This window comes from Mixophyes fleayi, chromosome 3 (assembly GCF_038048845.1).
Source record: "Mixophyes fleayi isolate aMixFle1 chromosome 3, aMixFle1.hap1, whole genome shotgun sequence".
NCBI lineage: Eukaryota > Metazoa > Chordata > Amphibia > Anura > Limnodynastidae > Mixophyes > Mixophyes fleayi.
Window position 1 is genome coordinate 13636075 of NC_134404.1, and position 15985 is coordinate 13652059.

A 15985-nucleotide genomic window follows, 5' to 3' on the forward strand; every position below is an offset into this window, starting at 1 on the left:
GCCCGGCTATTAGACAGCTGGCCGGGCGCTGCAGCAAGGGAGACAGAGCGTCCCGGTTGTTGCCTAGGCAACTGGGACATAGAGGGCGGAAGTGTCATCCCGGTCGCCATGGTGACGGCCAGGACGCCAGAGGCAACAGAAAGCGAGCCACGGCGGCCCGTCAGTGATCCGCGGTTCATAACAGAGAGCAGTTGTTCTCCAAAGTAAAAAAAAAAAAGAAACATGAAAGAAAAATGTAGCAAGGTTTTATTCTTGATGTATTCCCGTGGTAAAGGCCAAAGACAATGAGACATACTTGGGTGCTTGAGGATAGGCGATTAGGAAAGACAAGGACCACACCAACAATGTCTTGAACACTTCTCTGCATGGCTCCCTCACTTCTTATCCACTGACATCCCCACCATCATCATGGGTGATTTCAACATCCCCATTTCTAATCCACATTCCAATGCTGCTTCCAAACTACTCTCTCTAACATCCTCACTTGACAGTCGATTGAATCCGCTACTCATCAGGATGGCCACTGTCTGTCTTGAGACTATGCTCAGTTTCTGATTTCCTTAACACTCCTTTTCCACTCTCGGATCATCACCTTATTAGTTACTCGCTCATTCCCAGTTATTTACCCTCCCCAGTGTAAAACTCTTCCAAGCCTCCTCACAACCGCAGGAATATAAACTCTATTGATCTTCAACAGTTTTCCACCTCTCTCCAACACCTTCTCTCCCCAATTTCTACATTCTCCTGCCCTGATCAGGCAGTATCCCATTTTCACCAAACCCTAGCAACTGCCCTTGATCAAGTTGCTCCAGCAACACTACATACTCCGCATAGACTTTGTTGCCAACCGTGGCACACTAAAGTAACACAAACTCTACAAAAACTCTCTCGTAAAGCAGAACGTCACTGGCTTCAATCTTGTACCTTTAATGATTTCATCACATATACTGATATCTACCACTCCTATAGGAATTATCTGGACACTGCAAAACAAACATACTTCCAATCTCTCATCTATGCTCAGGCTTCTAACCCCAAACACCTTTTTAACACATTTAAATCTCTTCTCAATCCTCCCACCCCAATCCCTCCGACTACCATTAGTGCCCAGGATCTTGCTTCCTATTTCAATGACAAAGTAGATAAGATCAGACTGGAAATGGTATCATCTCCCTCGTCAAGCAAACAGCTAAATTCTATCCCAGCATCCTCTAACACTCTCTCTTCATTTGATCACACAAATGAAGAGGAAGTTTCTACTCTGTTCTCATCTTCCTACTCTACCTCCTGTCCTCTTGATCCCATACCCTCACAAATTAGTAGGTCCCTGTCTCCTGTGCTCATTCCCCTTCTAACTAAAATCTGTAATCTATCTCTTTCTACTGGTATTTTCCATCACTATTCAATCATGCAGTGATTACTCCCATTTTAAAAAAACAAAATTCTGACCCTAACTCTTTTGCACATTACCGCCCTATCTCTCAGCTCCCATACCCCTCCAAGCTTCTCGAGAGAATTGCCTATACTCGCCTCACATGCTTTCTTACAGCAAACAACCTATTGGATCCTCTTCAGTCAGGCTTTCGCTCAAAACACTCCACAGAGACTGCGCTGACCAAGGTTGTCAATGATTTTCCTTTTTGTATACTTACATATCTAACATGTGACTTGTTACTTACCCCTCCGTAGATGAAGACGTGAGGTTCCACATCACGTCTGGTGGTCTTGTTAGCCAGGAATGTGGTTGAGTTATCACATCCGCCCACAAGAAGAGTTTGACTTACGTGAAACGTTCATTTGCCCCCCGGGGGCTGCAGGGCTCTGCGACTTCATCCTTCATTTTAGTACCATTTGTTCAGTGGTCAGTATGTCAGCAATTATACACAGCTCTGGATGGGTAAATTATAATTTGATAAAAGCCTCCTAATGTTGTGTGATGATTCCACATTTTTAACCGCAGAGAAATAAAGATTTGTATTTTTTTTTTTTTTTTTTAAGTTTGCAATAAAAGGTTGTTTATTACTCCAATTGGTGGTGCTACATAGCACTTTAATACTTTCATTATAAGACCCAACTGGGTAGCGGGCGTCCACAAGCAGTACTCAGGGATGGCTGCCTATGTGCGCAGTGGCCAGTGTCCCGCCAGCTAAAGACCAGTGGCTCACATTCCTTCCATTGCAACCAGCTCCTGGCCACAGGGTCACCTCGCCCCTTTCAGTAGGCCCATCTGCTACCTAATTACAGATCAAACCAATGGCTTGTTTCTGAGCTCACGGTAGCTCTCTCCTCAAAGCCATGATCAGGCCTGTCTGAAGGCTTGACAGCAGTAGTTTCCAGTAGTAGAGTCCAGCAGACAGGGTTGTACTGTGATGACAATGTTCCTTCTTGATATCCCCATAGAGAGGTCTCTGAAATACTTTGGCTGGGCCCCTGGAAACAATGGGCTGTTGGCTGGCTCTGAGGCTGGGAATTGAAAAATTTAACCCATCCAGGGCTCTGAGCTTACGTCTCACTATTCAGCCGCATAATTTGTAGAGTCTGAACAACTGGCTTACAGTCTCCTAGTGAACAGAAGTTTTCCTTCCAAGTTTGTGGATTCAGATACAGAAGCATGGATGCTAATGTCACGGCAAGCTAACTGTCACTGTATGTAAAGGAAAGCTAGAGTGAAACTGAATAATATATATATATATATATATATATATATATATATATATATATATATATATATATATATATATACACACACACACACACACATTTACCAACCAGCTCAGTAATTTCTATAGCGCTGCCTGTGCTGTTGCAGATATATTATTAGAACCTGGCCTGCTTGTAGCAGTCACTAATTATCTAACACACACTCAGCCAAACAGCAGCTTGTCCAAAAAATAAAATAAAACAATGTTGTACAATTATAATGTAAAATGCTTTGCAGCATGCTCGATCCACATTATTAATTCTGTATTGCACTTTGGTTTCAAACCCACTAATATTTCACCATTCAGACTGGAGATATTGTTTGCTGACAAATAAAAATGAATATGCCTAAAGGCATAGCACACACACGGGCCCAAGAGAGAAACAGCAATGTGCTGCAACAGTGCCACCATGTGGCTACTCATCACCACTGCAAAAATAAAAAAAACCTGGAATAAATGTTGGTGCTTTGGAATTCTAAGACATCACTGTTCCCCCATTATGAAGCAACGATAAAAATGTTGTTGCTTAACAAAATATTAGTGTAGATATTTTGCATTCATCTATCCATCATTTACCAGCTGCATACTTACCTATTATTACACACCTCAAATTAGGGAACATTGTTCTAACTGATCCTAAGCCAGTCTAGTTTTACCAGCAGTCTTTGCTATTCATGAGTGACACAAAAACTCATTTTAGTGCAGACACAACTTCCTACACTAGTCCATCACTCTAGATTGGTATCAATTCTGCTGCCTTATACTTATTACTAATAATGTTGTCTATTTCGAATTGTGTTCTAGCTGCACATAAACCTCAGACCAAACACACAGGAGCGTAGAGAAAGCACTAATGTATAGGAACGTATGGGTTTTATTTTGCCTGTCTGTGGATCATTGCAGCTTAGACCTAAATGGACCTATGAATTATTTTAATCTAACTATGTAAGTATGAGCAAAAAGGTTTCTGTTAAATCTCTTTTCATTTTACATGATTGCACCAGATTCGCCTCTCCAAGAACATGGCGGACTTATGCACAACTCTATGACCAGCCATCTAGTGTGTAAAAAGAGGAGAATAAATTTTGCTGGCTGAAAGAAGAAGACATTATAAAGATAAATATTAAATAAACTACCACCCTATATGTTTTCAGTGTTTGAGTGAGAGAGTACTTTACACATTGAGTAGAAAAGACCTGTCCTACACTGATTAGACTAGGAAAGGATGAACTGGCCATCTGTAGAGGATTCTGTATTAACACACAAGGCTGCCATCTAAATCATGTTCTCAGAAGTTCTTGTTTCTGTTATTGAACACTTATTTACAATAAATACATGGACTGCACAATCCAATTGTGTGTAACTATTATTCACGCTATTCAGCAAAGCTGGAGTGGGTCCCTCAGTTATCATGATAACCAGTGGCTATTCTCTGACTTGGCAATTGGGCCTCAAAGCATGAAATCCTATTCCGAATATTGGAATTATACGTAGAACTCTCCAGGTGCGAAGCTGCCAGTGTCACAGCTACAGGTCAGTCTCTACCAGAAGAAGCACATGGTAACCGCTGTGCGGCCAGGGGGATGTATGTACCATAGTTGCCCAGTCATTTATAAGATTTTTTTATATACAGTTTTGGAATTCTGTTAACACAGGGTAACTTTATCTTTCTACATGTATCTCACTTGAATTGAATGTTATAAACTGTGTAAAGTTATAATACAGCAGCTCCTCTCTCAGATGTCTTCTCAAGCTTCCTGCATCTTGAAGGTCACACAATAACCTATACTGAGCTGGAAATGGGTGTGGTCACACAATAGCCTCACACCAGTGCCCTCTACTCAGCTCCTGCCCGAGGCCTATACTGAGCTGGAAATGGGTGTGGTCACACAATAGCCTCACGCCGGTGCACTCTACTCAGCTCCTGCCTGAGCCTGTTGAGGCTTATATTGAGCTGTGTATGGGTGTGGTCACACAATAGTCTGAACAGGAGGCAAACTAACGCTATCAAGCCTGCAATCATCACAAAATGTACAGCTGCCAAAACATGCATCACCAGCACACAACAGTATTCTCAAATATTTCTGTTGCGAAAATCAACCAAAAATGTTACTATTTTTTTCTAAACTACATGTTCCACAGAGCTCCAGATAATTTAAATTAATTGAAATTGAAATTTTGGGTCTTTGTACTTTAACAATCTACAAAACATTATTTGTGGTGGGATAGCTCACACACACCCTATTTACTCTCAAAATCCAAAACTACAGACTGTGTGAAAGGGATAGATATCATATATGTATAGGTTTACATAGGGGTGGGTGCGGAAATTTGGCAAAATGGAGAACGACAGAGAAAGGCGCTAACACAAGAAGAAAGACGTTTTGTGAAGCAGCATCGTTGTAAGGTTGCAATCTAGTTAGTGTTTGATACAATAGGTGTCATAGGTGGGAAAGTAGGAATTAACAGTATTCACAGTTTATTAAAATTGGGATAACCTGCATCTAATCCCAGTATTGCCAGTGACATTGATTCTATGACGCTGTCTCACTAAGCTATGACCTAGATATTTACAGCAAATGGCAGTGAAAGGGTTAGCAACTGCCCTAGCACCAGGCTAAAAATAATGTTTTTATTTACCTTTTAGGGGTAGTTGTGTTGGTTTATTAAGATTGGTACTGACGTTGGTAATATCTTGGCCTTTGGCACCAGTCATATTGGTAAATAAAGTCATCTGAGATGAGAAAATTACCTGTAAGAGACGTGCTCTGAATATTCCATACGGATAAGCGGCGTAATCAATAATGATAATCAGTAAGTAATGGACCGGGGGCTTCAATAAACACACAATGAAATGTGAAATTGTCGGAGATGATCGGTCGGCCAGCATTTTATCATCAACGCTCTGCGGATTGCAGCTAATTGGTCTAATGGGAGAACCTCAAGTCAACAATTGTCAAGTGGAAAATTAATCATTGTAAGCTCATCAGCTTTGAATGTCAGTGTCCTGGTGGCTGAAATTAATTGCAAAAATGGAGGATGCAGAAACTTGATCTACATACAATGCAGCAGCAAAGGCTGCGACACGTATGGGCTAGAAGTGAACGTGTGACATCAGAGGTGGGCAGAATATGCTCACATTTGTAAGGTACATTTCACTAAGGTCATAGCGCTTTTTGTTATCAGCCTTTGCCTCCTTCTCGCATGTGTGTTTCCAGTCCTTAAGTAGGAGGGGTTAAAACAACTTGTATCCAATTATATCATTGGAATATTTGCAGCAGCACAGAGCATGATAATCATGTAATTGTTTATAAGGACAGGGATATTTTAGGGTTAGGGTCACAAGGAAAGTGTGTGCAAACTATGTTATGAATTACTTTTTCACCCTGACCAATAAAGTAAAGTAAATGCAAGAAGGTGCTCATGTGTGCATCACCAACAGTGTACCATGTCACAACACATACATTTTTAGCTTCTGATGGAAGTAAACTCCACATAGTCAACTCATTTAAAGAACTATATATTTGATGTAATATCACTATTAGTAGATTAGCCAAAACAATTATAATCAATTATTACTGCAGGAACTATACAAAATAAACAGCAGAAGGCACTGTGTTAGCTGATTCATTCTTATATTACTAAATAGTCGCTCTATCCGTAGCGCATTTTCAACTTGATCCTTAGTTTCTTTTTTGCTCCTCTGCCTGATTTATGTTGTGCATTAAAAAATAGTGGTGTCCATGGGAACATAGATTTCAGTTAGGGATAGGAATCAAAGCCTGTTATTTTTTGTCATAGCAATTGCTATTCACTTTTCCTTTGCTGTTTATTTTTCATTTGCATTGCACGTTAAAGTATATCTTTATTTGCCGTACCACACATCTTAAGCACTGCTTATTTCACAGTACTGGGCTCTGTGTTATGCATGACCTACAAAATGCATCCACATTTAGTTAATTTTTGTTGTTGCCGTAGTATGCTGGACATTGCTATTTTAGCATGAAATGCAGTGCAAGTATGTATCCTTTCAATAATTGCTTAGTAAGGTGCCACAGTGCTCCACAAAGCCCAGCAGTGGGAAAAATTGATTAAATATAATATAAATGGAGAGATGAAAACATAAGGTAGGGAGGGCCCAATTCATGAAAGAGCTTAGTGCAGGGCATAGTCAAGAGGTGGCTCAGAACAACGATTAAGACAGTAGTGAGGTTATACCAGTGTGAGTAGGGTAGTGTGTAGTAAAGAGAAGGGTATTTAGAGTGTATGAAGATTTGTAGGCTGGCGAGAGTCTGATCAGGGGTGATAAGGAATTCCATACATGGGCAGCTGCACGGGAGAAGTCTTGTAGGCGGGAGTAAGAGGTGGTTATCAGAGACAAAACAAGGTGCAGTTTAGAAGCACATATAAGAAGGCGTAAACTACAGCAATTTGAGATGAAGTTTGACATCTGTGTAGGGAAGTCGTTGAGAGCTTTGTAACTTGAAATGGATTTTGGATGATATGGGGAGATATTGTAAAGAGTTAAAAAAGGCTGCAGCAGATGTGGAGTAGTGAGAGAGGAAGATAAATCTTGCTGCAACATTTAGGATGGATTGAAGCAAGTACAGATGGGTGAGGGGAATACCAAAGAGGAGGTTGCAGTGTTCAATGCAGTAGATGATGAAAAAAACCAAATAAAAGCTTTGGTTGCGCAAGAAAAGAGTATATTTTAGCAATATTTTGAAAGTGATAGAACTGTGAAAGATACTGGATGTGAGGACACCAATGCTTTTGAGACTGAGGATTACAGTGTTGTTGATGATGACGGAGATTTATGAAGGAGGAGGGAACATAATAAGTAAAGATGCTCACTGACCCCCGTGTTTTGGTTTTGGATCTGGATTACCGTCGTGTTTTGGTTTTGCCAAACCGCCCTAGCGTGTTTTGGTTTTGTAATTTTGTTTAAAAATCAATGTTTTTGGGCATAAAATAACCGAATTTAGTGCTCCACCTGTTTCTTGGATAAGTTCTTGGATAAGTAATGTAATTTTAAAGCTAATAAATTATGAAAAAAACTGTTTAATTCCTGGTAGGCCGTCATTAATTCTACACACAAAGCAGATTGTCTTCCTCTCCATCTATACATATTGGCAATGCAGCCATAGTCTTTGGGTGTATATTACACCCTACACTTATAGTTAAATATCTAAAGAAATGGACAAAAGCAGTTTGGTTTCTGTCTCTATAGGCCCCCATCCACTTGTAGAAAATAGTAAAAAATTCAGCCATTATAGACTGTACAATATTAATTGAAATGGACAAAGCCAGTTTGGGGTCAGTCTGTGTGTGACACCCTACCCTTATTGAGAAATTGCCAAAACAGCAGCCTTTCAAGACGGTACGTGATATAGAAATGTCCCAAGTCCCTTTCCTATATGAGGATAGATTGCACTCTACACTTAAATAGAAAGTTTTAAAAAGATGTTATCGTCATCATCTTCAGCTTCATCCTCACCCTCATCAGTGTGTATGTCATCATCACAGACTATCAATTCATCGCCGCTTGAATCTGCCATTAGAGAACTGTCAGTGCTTGGATGTCTTTGATGGTGAAGGCCTTCCTCGTGGAAGATGTAGTTCATTTTTATAAACATCATTTTCTCCACATTGTTTGGAAGTAACCTTCTACGGCGATCACTGACTAAGTTCCCTGCTGTGCTGAACACTCGTTCAGAGTATACACTGGAGGGTGGGCAGCTTAGGTATTGCAAAGCAAGTTTGTACATGGGTTTCCAAATGGCCTGCCTTTCTTCCCAGTAAGGAAAGGGACTGTCTGACATTTCCATATCAATTACCTCTTGAAAATAATCCTCCTCCATCCTTTGCATGTTAATACCCGTATTGGATGGGAGTTACGGGCAAGGTCACACATTTTTTTGAAAAATCCTTCAAACCAGCCCAGATGTTAAACTGTTTTGGTCTGCCCGCTGCATCTTCCCTGCATCTTTTTGGAAAATTTCATTTTTTACGAGCAGCAGCTGCTTGAGAAACTGAAGGAGGACAAGTCGTCAAGCCAAAGCCCAGTTCAACGGACAACTTGCTGAGTTCACATCTCGCTCATTTTGAAGCAAAGACTCAATGTAGGTCTTAAACCTTGGATCAAGCCAAAACGTAGTGATCCGAGTTCAAGATTTTAATAACTCGAGGATCATTTTGAAGTGAATTAAGTACTTGATCTACAAGGGCAACATACTTTGCTGAATTGCTTGCTTTCAGCTCCTTCTTCATTTTCTCAAGCTGCTTTTCCAATAGTCTAATTAAAGGAATGACTTGGCTCAAGCTAGCAGTCTGCACTCACTTCACACGTCATAACTTCAAATGGTTTCAGCACCTTGTACAGCACTAAAAGGATTCCCCACTGTGCAAGAGTAAAATACATCCCCCTCCTTTCCCAATGTCATGGCTTGTGCAATATGCTTGGATGGCTTTGCGCTGTTCCTACATCCTCTGAAGCATGTACAGGGTGGAATCCTACCTAGTTACCACCTCTTGCTTAAGTTGGTGGCAGGGCAAGTTCAACTGTTCTTGGAGCTGCTGCAATCTCCTACATGCTGTGGCAGAATGCCTGAAATTTTACGGGCCAAAGAAAACATCTCCTGCACCTCACGGTTATTTCTTAGGAAGCTCTGCACCACCAAGTTGATGGTGTGAGCAAAACAGGCAATGTGATGGAATTCACCCAGCTGTAATGCTCGCACTATATTGTTGGTGTTATCAGAAATGACATATCCTGGGGAGACCAAGTGGTATAAGCCATGTATCAATCACATCTCTTAGTTTTTGTAAACAAATTGTCAGCTGTATGTCTGTTAGTGAAGCCGGTGATACAAAAAGAGTGGCCTACCTGTGACAAATGTTACGTAGTAGTGTACATGCTGCTGCTGTTCCTGCTGGTGAAGGCGAATGACCAACCCAGTGGGCTGTCACAGTCATATAGTCTTTGGTTTGCCCACTTCCACTTGTCCACATATCTGTGGTTAAGTGGACAGTGGGCAGAATAGCATTTTTCAGCGCAATCTATACATTTGTACACACTTTTTGGTATAGCTGTGGAATAGCTTTACGGGAAAAATGGTGTCGCAATGGAATTCTGTAACGCAGACAAAACCTCAATTAACTGTGAAAAACAAGCTGTGTTTATTGTGGACATTGGACGCAGATCTAACACTAACATGGTAGCCATGGCGTCTGTGATTCGCTTGGCGACTGCTGTCATATTTGCTTCCCTTGGCAAATGATTGTTTCACAAGTTAATTGTTGAAATGTAGGACTGCTCTTTTACTTGGCCTTCCTCTGGGCTGACGATTCACCCCCAGCAGCAGCAACAGCAGCAGTGGGACTAACGCTTTCTTCAGAGGAATCAATAATAGTGCAGGAGTCATCCAGCCTTAATAAGTGGGATGCAGGGCTAATTCCGAGCGCTACTGAGGATATTGATGAGGATGGTGTGGTGGGTGTATTTTGTAGCCGTCGGGATGTCGGTGACCGGAGGGTCTTAGCTGATGGAGTGCTTGTAATTTTTTTGGAAGAACTTTCAGCTTTTCCCACCACTTTGCCATGAACACTCGTCAAATGGCGCAACATAGATGTGGTTCCAAGAGGGTTAAGGTCCCTCCCTCGACTGACTGTGGCTTGACATACACTACAAATGGCTATACAACTGTTGTCTGGATTTGGGTAGAAATAATTCCACACATAAGTGGATTTTTTTGTTTTATGCCCAGGCATGGCAATGGCCTTTTTCTTGTCACGTGCCAGAACTGCTGCCACTGGTGCAGGACTTATACAAACAACCTCATTCTTATCAACATCCTCATTACCGCCCTCGTCGCCTACACAAATCTCCCTCTCATCCTCTAATTCCAAAGTGGCATCCTCAATTTGTGTATCACCAGCTACACTCGGGCTGTTCAGGCACACATCAGCAAAACTGCTGAAAGGGCCCTCCTTTATGGGTACAAAAACAGAACGCTCACAATTAGACATCCCACTGTTGGATGGACTCTCCACAGGGATTGGTGTCATTTCCGATTCAAAGCATACATTATCCTCTAATGCCTTACTGTTTTCATGCAGCTCGGCTTTGACGTGTAACAGTAGTTGTGCACCACTTTTAGACTCGAAATTACTTGGTCTTGCTTGGTCACGAGTGACCATACAAGAAGAAGGCTCAGTAACAATTTTTGATCTGCCACTAATAGAGAAAGGCGAAGGCCTCATTCTTTCTTTGCCACTGCGTGTGTAGAATGGCTTGTTGGCAATTTTTTTTTTATAGGCAGTTAACTTTTCCTCAGTTACAGTTCTTTTTGCTTCAACACGGTAAAAATTTTTTGGTGTGTGTTTTTTTTCCCTGATTTAAAAAGACTATGTACTTTTACATAGGCTTTACCAGATGACGTACTGGGAACACTACCATCAGGACTCGTGCCAGCACCTGATTGCTGATTCTGCTCATATGTGGACTGCTTTAAATACATTTTAATGAGCCCAAAGCACTTGTAGTGTAAAATATTGTATAAATACTGCTGCTAAATATGACTTTTGGCAGCCAGAAAAATTAGTGTTTCACACTGAGGAATATGGGACACCCAAAAGCACTTGTAGTGCAAAACATTGAAAAAAAAAAAAAAAGCCTCCTCTCTTCCTGCTCTAACAATTGCTAATAAAATTTGTAATAATAATAGAATTGAATAGATTAGAATTGAAATAATACAAAGAATAAGGTGTACAATTATTGCTCTGTCCCTGCTCTAACACAGCCTGTGACCTAACCCTGCTCTCTCCCTCTGTCAAATGGCAATGGATTGCAGTGTAGGCGGGTATTTATGCTTTTCAAATATTGCGAGAACCGAGCTCTGAGATCCGACTACGTCATGATGACGTTTTGCCTCGATTTCGATTCCGAACGGGCGGGAGAGTACCGAGCCTGCTCGGCTTGGTACTCGGATAGGCGAAGTTCGGGTGTGTTCAGATCTCGGGGAACCGAGCCCGCCCATCTCTAATGATAAGCCCTGTTTAGGACATGTTGAGCTTTAAATAGTGCTGGGACATCCATGTGGATATATCAGAGAGACAGTTGATCACACGAGATATTAGGGAAGGTGAGAGGTACATTTGGGTGATGTCAGTGTTGAGGTGGTACTGGAGGCCAAATAAGTGAATTACCCAAGATAATTCCCTAAGACAAAAGTGTACAGTGGGAAAACCAAAGGGCACAGAAAACTTTAATTGAATATTTCTATTATTAAATACAATATTAAATACAATAGAAAAACAAACCATCTAGTATAATGAGTTTACATAGACATTTGCATCCTGCTCAGCACCTCTTAAAATATTTCACCCCTCCTTTTGTTCTTCCCTAAACCTCTTATCCGTCACAACCTGTGGACGACCTTGTCTTCTACATTAATCTGCAATACCATTTAATATATTCTGATTTACTTCCACTAGTTTTCCCTGCATGCCGATACTTAAATATAAAGCAGCCTCTGCAACAGATTATGATCCCAGTGACAACATAGCTCAGTGGATTAGCCCCAATGATGGGACAAAAAAAACAAACACATCTGGGCAACCATAAGCTTATTAGTGGAAGATGATCATGATCACCTAATACGTATAAGGCACAAGACTACTGCAAAAGGAATATGGTATGGAAGGTTTCACTTTTAACAATAAACTATTTCTCCTAAGGAAACTATATTGTAGCAAAAAGCATTCTAAATCCCAATTAGCACAGACACAGACAGCTTCCAATATGTTAAAAGGAAGGGGGGTGTATGGGGACATGAGTCTTTGTGAGGGTCACTCTGACTGAGGACCGGTCTATATTCTTGCTGTTTGTTTCTAATACATTCATTTGTGCTAGATTACGAGGTTTAAATGAATGACGCACGTTCATTAATTAACTTTGAATCCCTTTATTTTGGATACAGATTGAGAAACCAGGTATGTTATAAGATTCTTAAATCTTAATACAATCTTTTGACGATGTGATATGAAGATTATCCCCACGGATGAATTCAAATTAACTATCTCTGCTTATGGATTGCTTGACTCCTCCGTATTTTCGCACTGCATGCAGGTGTAGAGGTTGTTTCAGTATTAAAGCGGCAGAGAAATAGTGGTTAGTAGCAGAAGTTGTTTCTAAATGATGATTGGTCAGAAAAGGACATATAGACACATATAGTCATCGACGCTCAATAGTAGTGACTGTACTACCAATGGCGATACGTGTGTGTGGTGTATGCCATCAACTGTAATCACTTGGGTGCCAAACTACTATTGTACAGGTGCCAAGGGGAATGTCCTTTTTCCATGCCTTCAATGTGCCCCAGTGTGCCCGGTGTTGTTCTAAGAGAAGGTTTGTAACACTCACAAGAAAAGATACAAGCAAGTGTATAAGCATTATTAGTATGAATGTATAAGCTACGATATTTTTTTGTTAATTCAAGAGATCAAAAATTAATTGTGGGCTAAAGCAGAGGTTGGTAATCTGTTAAACTCTGGCTGTCCAGGAACTACATGTCTCAGCATGCCAGTGGCTTTCTTACCCAGACAGTTAACACTTTCATTGCTAAGAGACAAACAAGAAGCTACCAGACTGGCATTTTCAAATAATGGAACATGTCATACAGGACTAAGGAGTTCACCATTGACAATTTGTCATCTATCATCATCGTCTATTTATTATATAGCGCCACTAATTCTGCAGCGCGGTACAGAGAACTCACTCACATCAGCCCCTGCCCCATTGAAGCTTACAGTCTAAATTCCCTAACAGACAGACAGACAGACAGACAGAGACACTAAGGGTAATTTAATAGCAGTCAATTAATCTACTAATATATGTTTATGGAGTGTGGAAGGAAACCGGAGCACCCAGAGGAAACCCACGCAAACACAGGGAGAACATACAAACTCCACACAGATAAGGCTATGGTTGGGAATTGAACTCATGACCTCAGTGCTGTGAGGCAGAAGTGCTAACCACTGAGCCACCCTGCTGCCCATCTATCTTTCATCCTACAAGTCCCAGTATTCTCAATTGCAACAAGACCTACATAAATAGAGAGTAGCAGCTGCTCTCTACACCTAGGCAGTGATGGCAAATGGATCAATATAAACAATACAACCACAAAGGATTCTCAAGAATTGACTATGCCATGCCAATAAAAGTTGGTCAATTATGTCACTGTTAATTGTCATGTAGGTGACAACTGTAACCCTTCACCCATAAGACCACAGTTTAGACCTTTTTTCATGTATTATAAGAAGCATACTTTGTTACATCTCATTAATGTCAGTGATGCTGATTTAAAGTATTCAAGTGATACAAATTGCAAAAAAGGACAATAAAAAGGACATATTGGTCAGTTTAAAATATATTGCAAAGTGTGGAACAAACATCCCCTTTCTTTATATAGAGAAGTAGTTAGAACAGTATTGTGTGTTTGGTGACTGCAGAGTATCTGGAGTTTTTTTAAACTTTTTTTTTTTTTTTGCCACCCACTCTTGCGCCCCAGTTTGTACATGGTTTGTGCAGAGGAGCAATAACTTGTCAGAATGATTAAGAAATGTCATTTAAGTGATTTTGACCGTGGAATGATTGTTGGTGCCAGACGTAGTGGATCGAGTATCTCCCAGGATTCTCATACACAACAGTCTTTAGAGTTTGATGAGCAAAACAGAAAACTTCCATTGAGCAGCGGTTCTGTAGGAGAAAAAGCTGATAGAAAGGCGACAGTAACTCAAATAACCACGTGTTATATCGGTAGTATGTAAAAAAAGCATCTTTGAACCCCAAGCACATTGAACCTTGTGGATGTGCCACAACAGCAGAAGACCACACCAAGATACACTCCTGTCAACTAAGTACTGGACACTGAGGCTACTGAAGGCACAGGCTCACCAAAACTGGACAGTTGTAGATAAATACAGTTGTAGGAGAAAGATCACCTTATCTGATGAATCTCAACTTCTTCTGCAACGTGGTAAGGTCAGAATTTGACATAAACTACATGAATCCAAGGACCCATGAACGGTGCAGGCTGGGGGTGATGGTGTAATGGTGTGGGCAATGTTTTCCTGGCACCCATTAGGCCTCTTAATACTACTTTTGTTGCTGACCATATGCATCCTTTATGGGCAGAGTCTACCCATGTTCTAATGGCTACTTCCAGCAGGATAACACGCATGTCACATAGCACACGTCATCTCATGCTGGTTATATGTACGAACATGACATGGAATACAGCGTACTCCAATAGCCTCCACAGGCCCCAGATCTCAAATTATAAAAGACATAACGAAAACCTAGTGGCGCACTATGGGGCATATTCAATTAGGTTTCCGGTCCACAGGAATGCGCCGTAACGGGCCGCAAAGTTAATTCACAGTACCGCAATAACGTGGATTTCCGTGCGCACCCCATAGGGTTGCGTAGGAAAATCTGCGTTATTGCGGTACCGTATTACCATCAATACTGCGCAGGATCGTGCGTTACCGTGGAACCTGCGCAGTATTGACGGAAACCTAATTGAATATTCCCCTATATGTCTATTTATTGTCAGTAAAATAAAAGGAAAATTACTTTCACATGAGATTGAGAACTGTTCAAACACGACTGGACCAAAGCCGCTGCTGTACAGGACGGTGTGCATCTCCAACTGGCAAGAGCAAAAACCAAATGATATAGAAGAAAAGAACAGCGCTGAGATTGGCTAAACTTTGAATAGTCCGATTCCAACACAGTGAGAAATAATAAGAAGACAACTTATTAATATAAACACATCAAATTTGATAAAATCAATAAAAATGCAGTTTGCTAGAGCTCCAACAAAAATAAATACTTTATAGTCATCATAAGATGATCTCAATATATCATAAATACAATTACAGATCCTATGTAATACCAATCATCATCATCATTTATATATATAGCGCCACAAATTCTGCAGCACTGTACAGAGAACTCATTCACATCAGTCCCTGCCCCATTGGAGCTTACAGTCTAAATTCCCTAACACACACATACACAGACTAGGGTCAATTTGTTAGCAGTCAATTAACCTACCAGTATGTCTTTGGAGTGTGGGAGGAAACCGGAGCACCCGGAGGAAACTCACGCAAACACGGGGAGAACATACAAACTCCTCACAGATAAGGCCATGATCAGGAATTGAACTCATGACCCCAGTGCTGTGAGGCAGAAGTGCTAACCACTGAGCCACCGTGCT

At 41.0% G+C, this 15985-nt stretch overlaps 1 protein-coding gene across 1 annotated transcript in view; it reads left to right on the forward strand.

Annotated features, from left to right (window-relative positions):
• CIMIP2C (ciliary microtubule inner protein 2C) overlaps nucleotides 1-15473 on the forward strand; it is a 41877-nt gene extending 26404 nt beyond the window's left edge. The window contains exon 4 of the mRNA XM_075200449.1: nucleotides 15320-15473. Coding sequence (XP_075056550.1) covers nucleotides 15320-15473 — 154 coding nt within the window. The remainder of the gene's footprint in view (nucleotides 1-15319) is intronic.
• The last annotated feature ends 512 nt before the right edge of the window (nucleotides 15474-15985 follow it).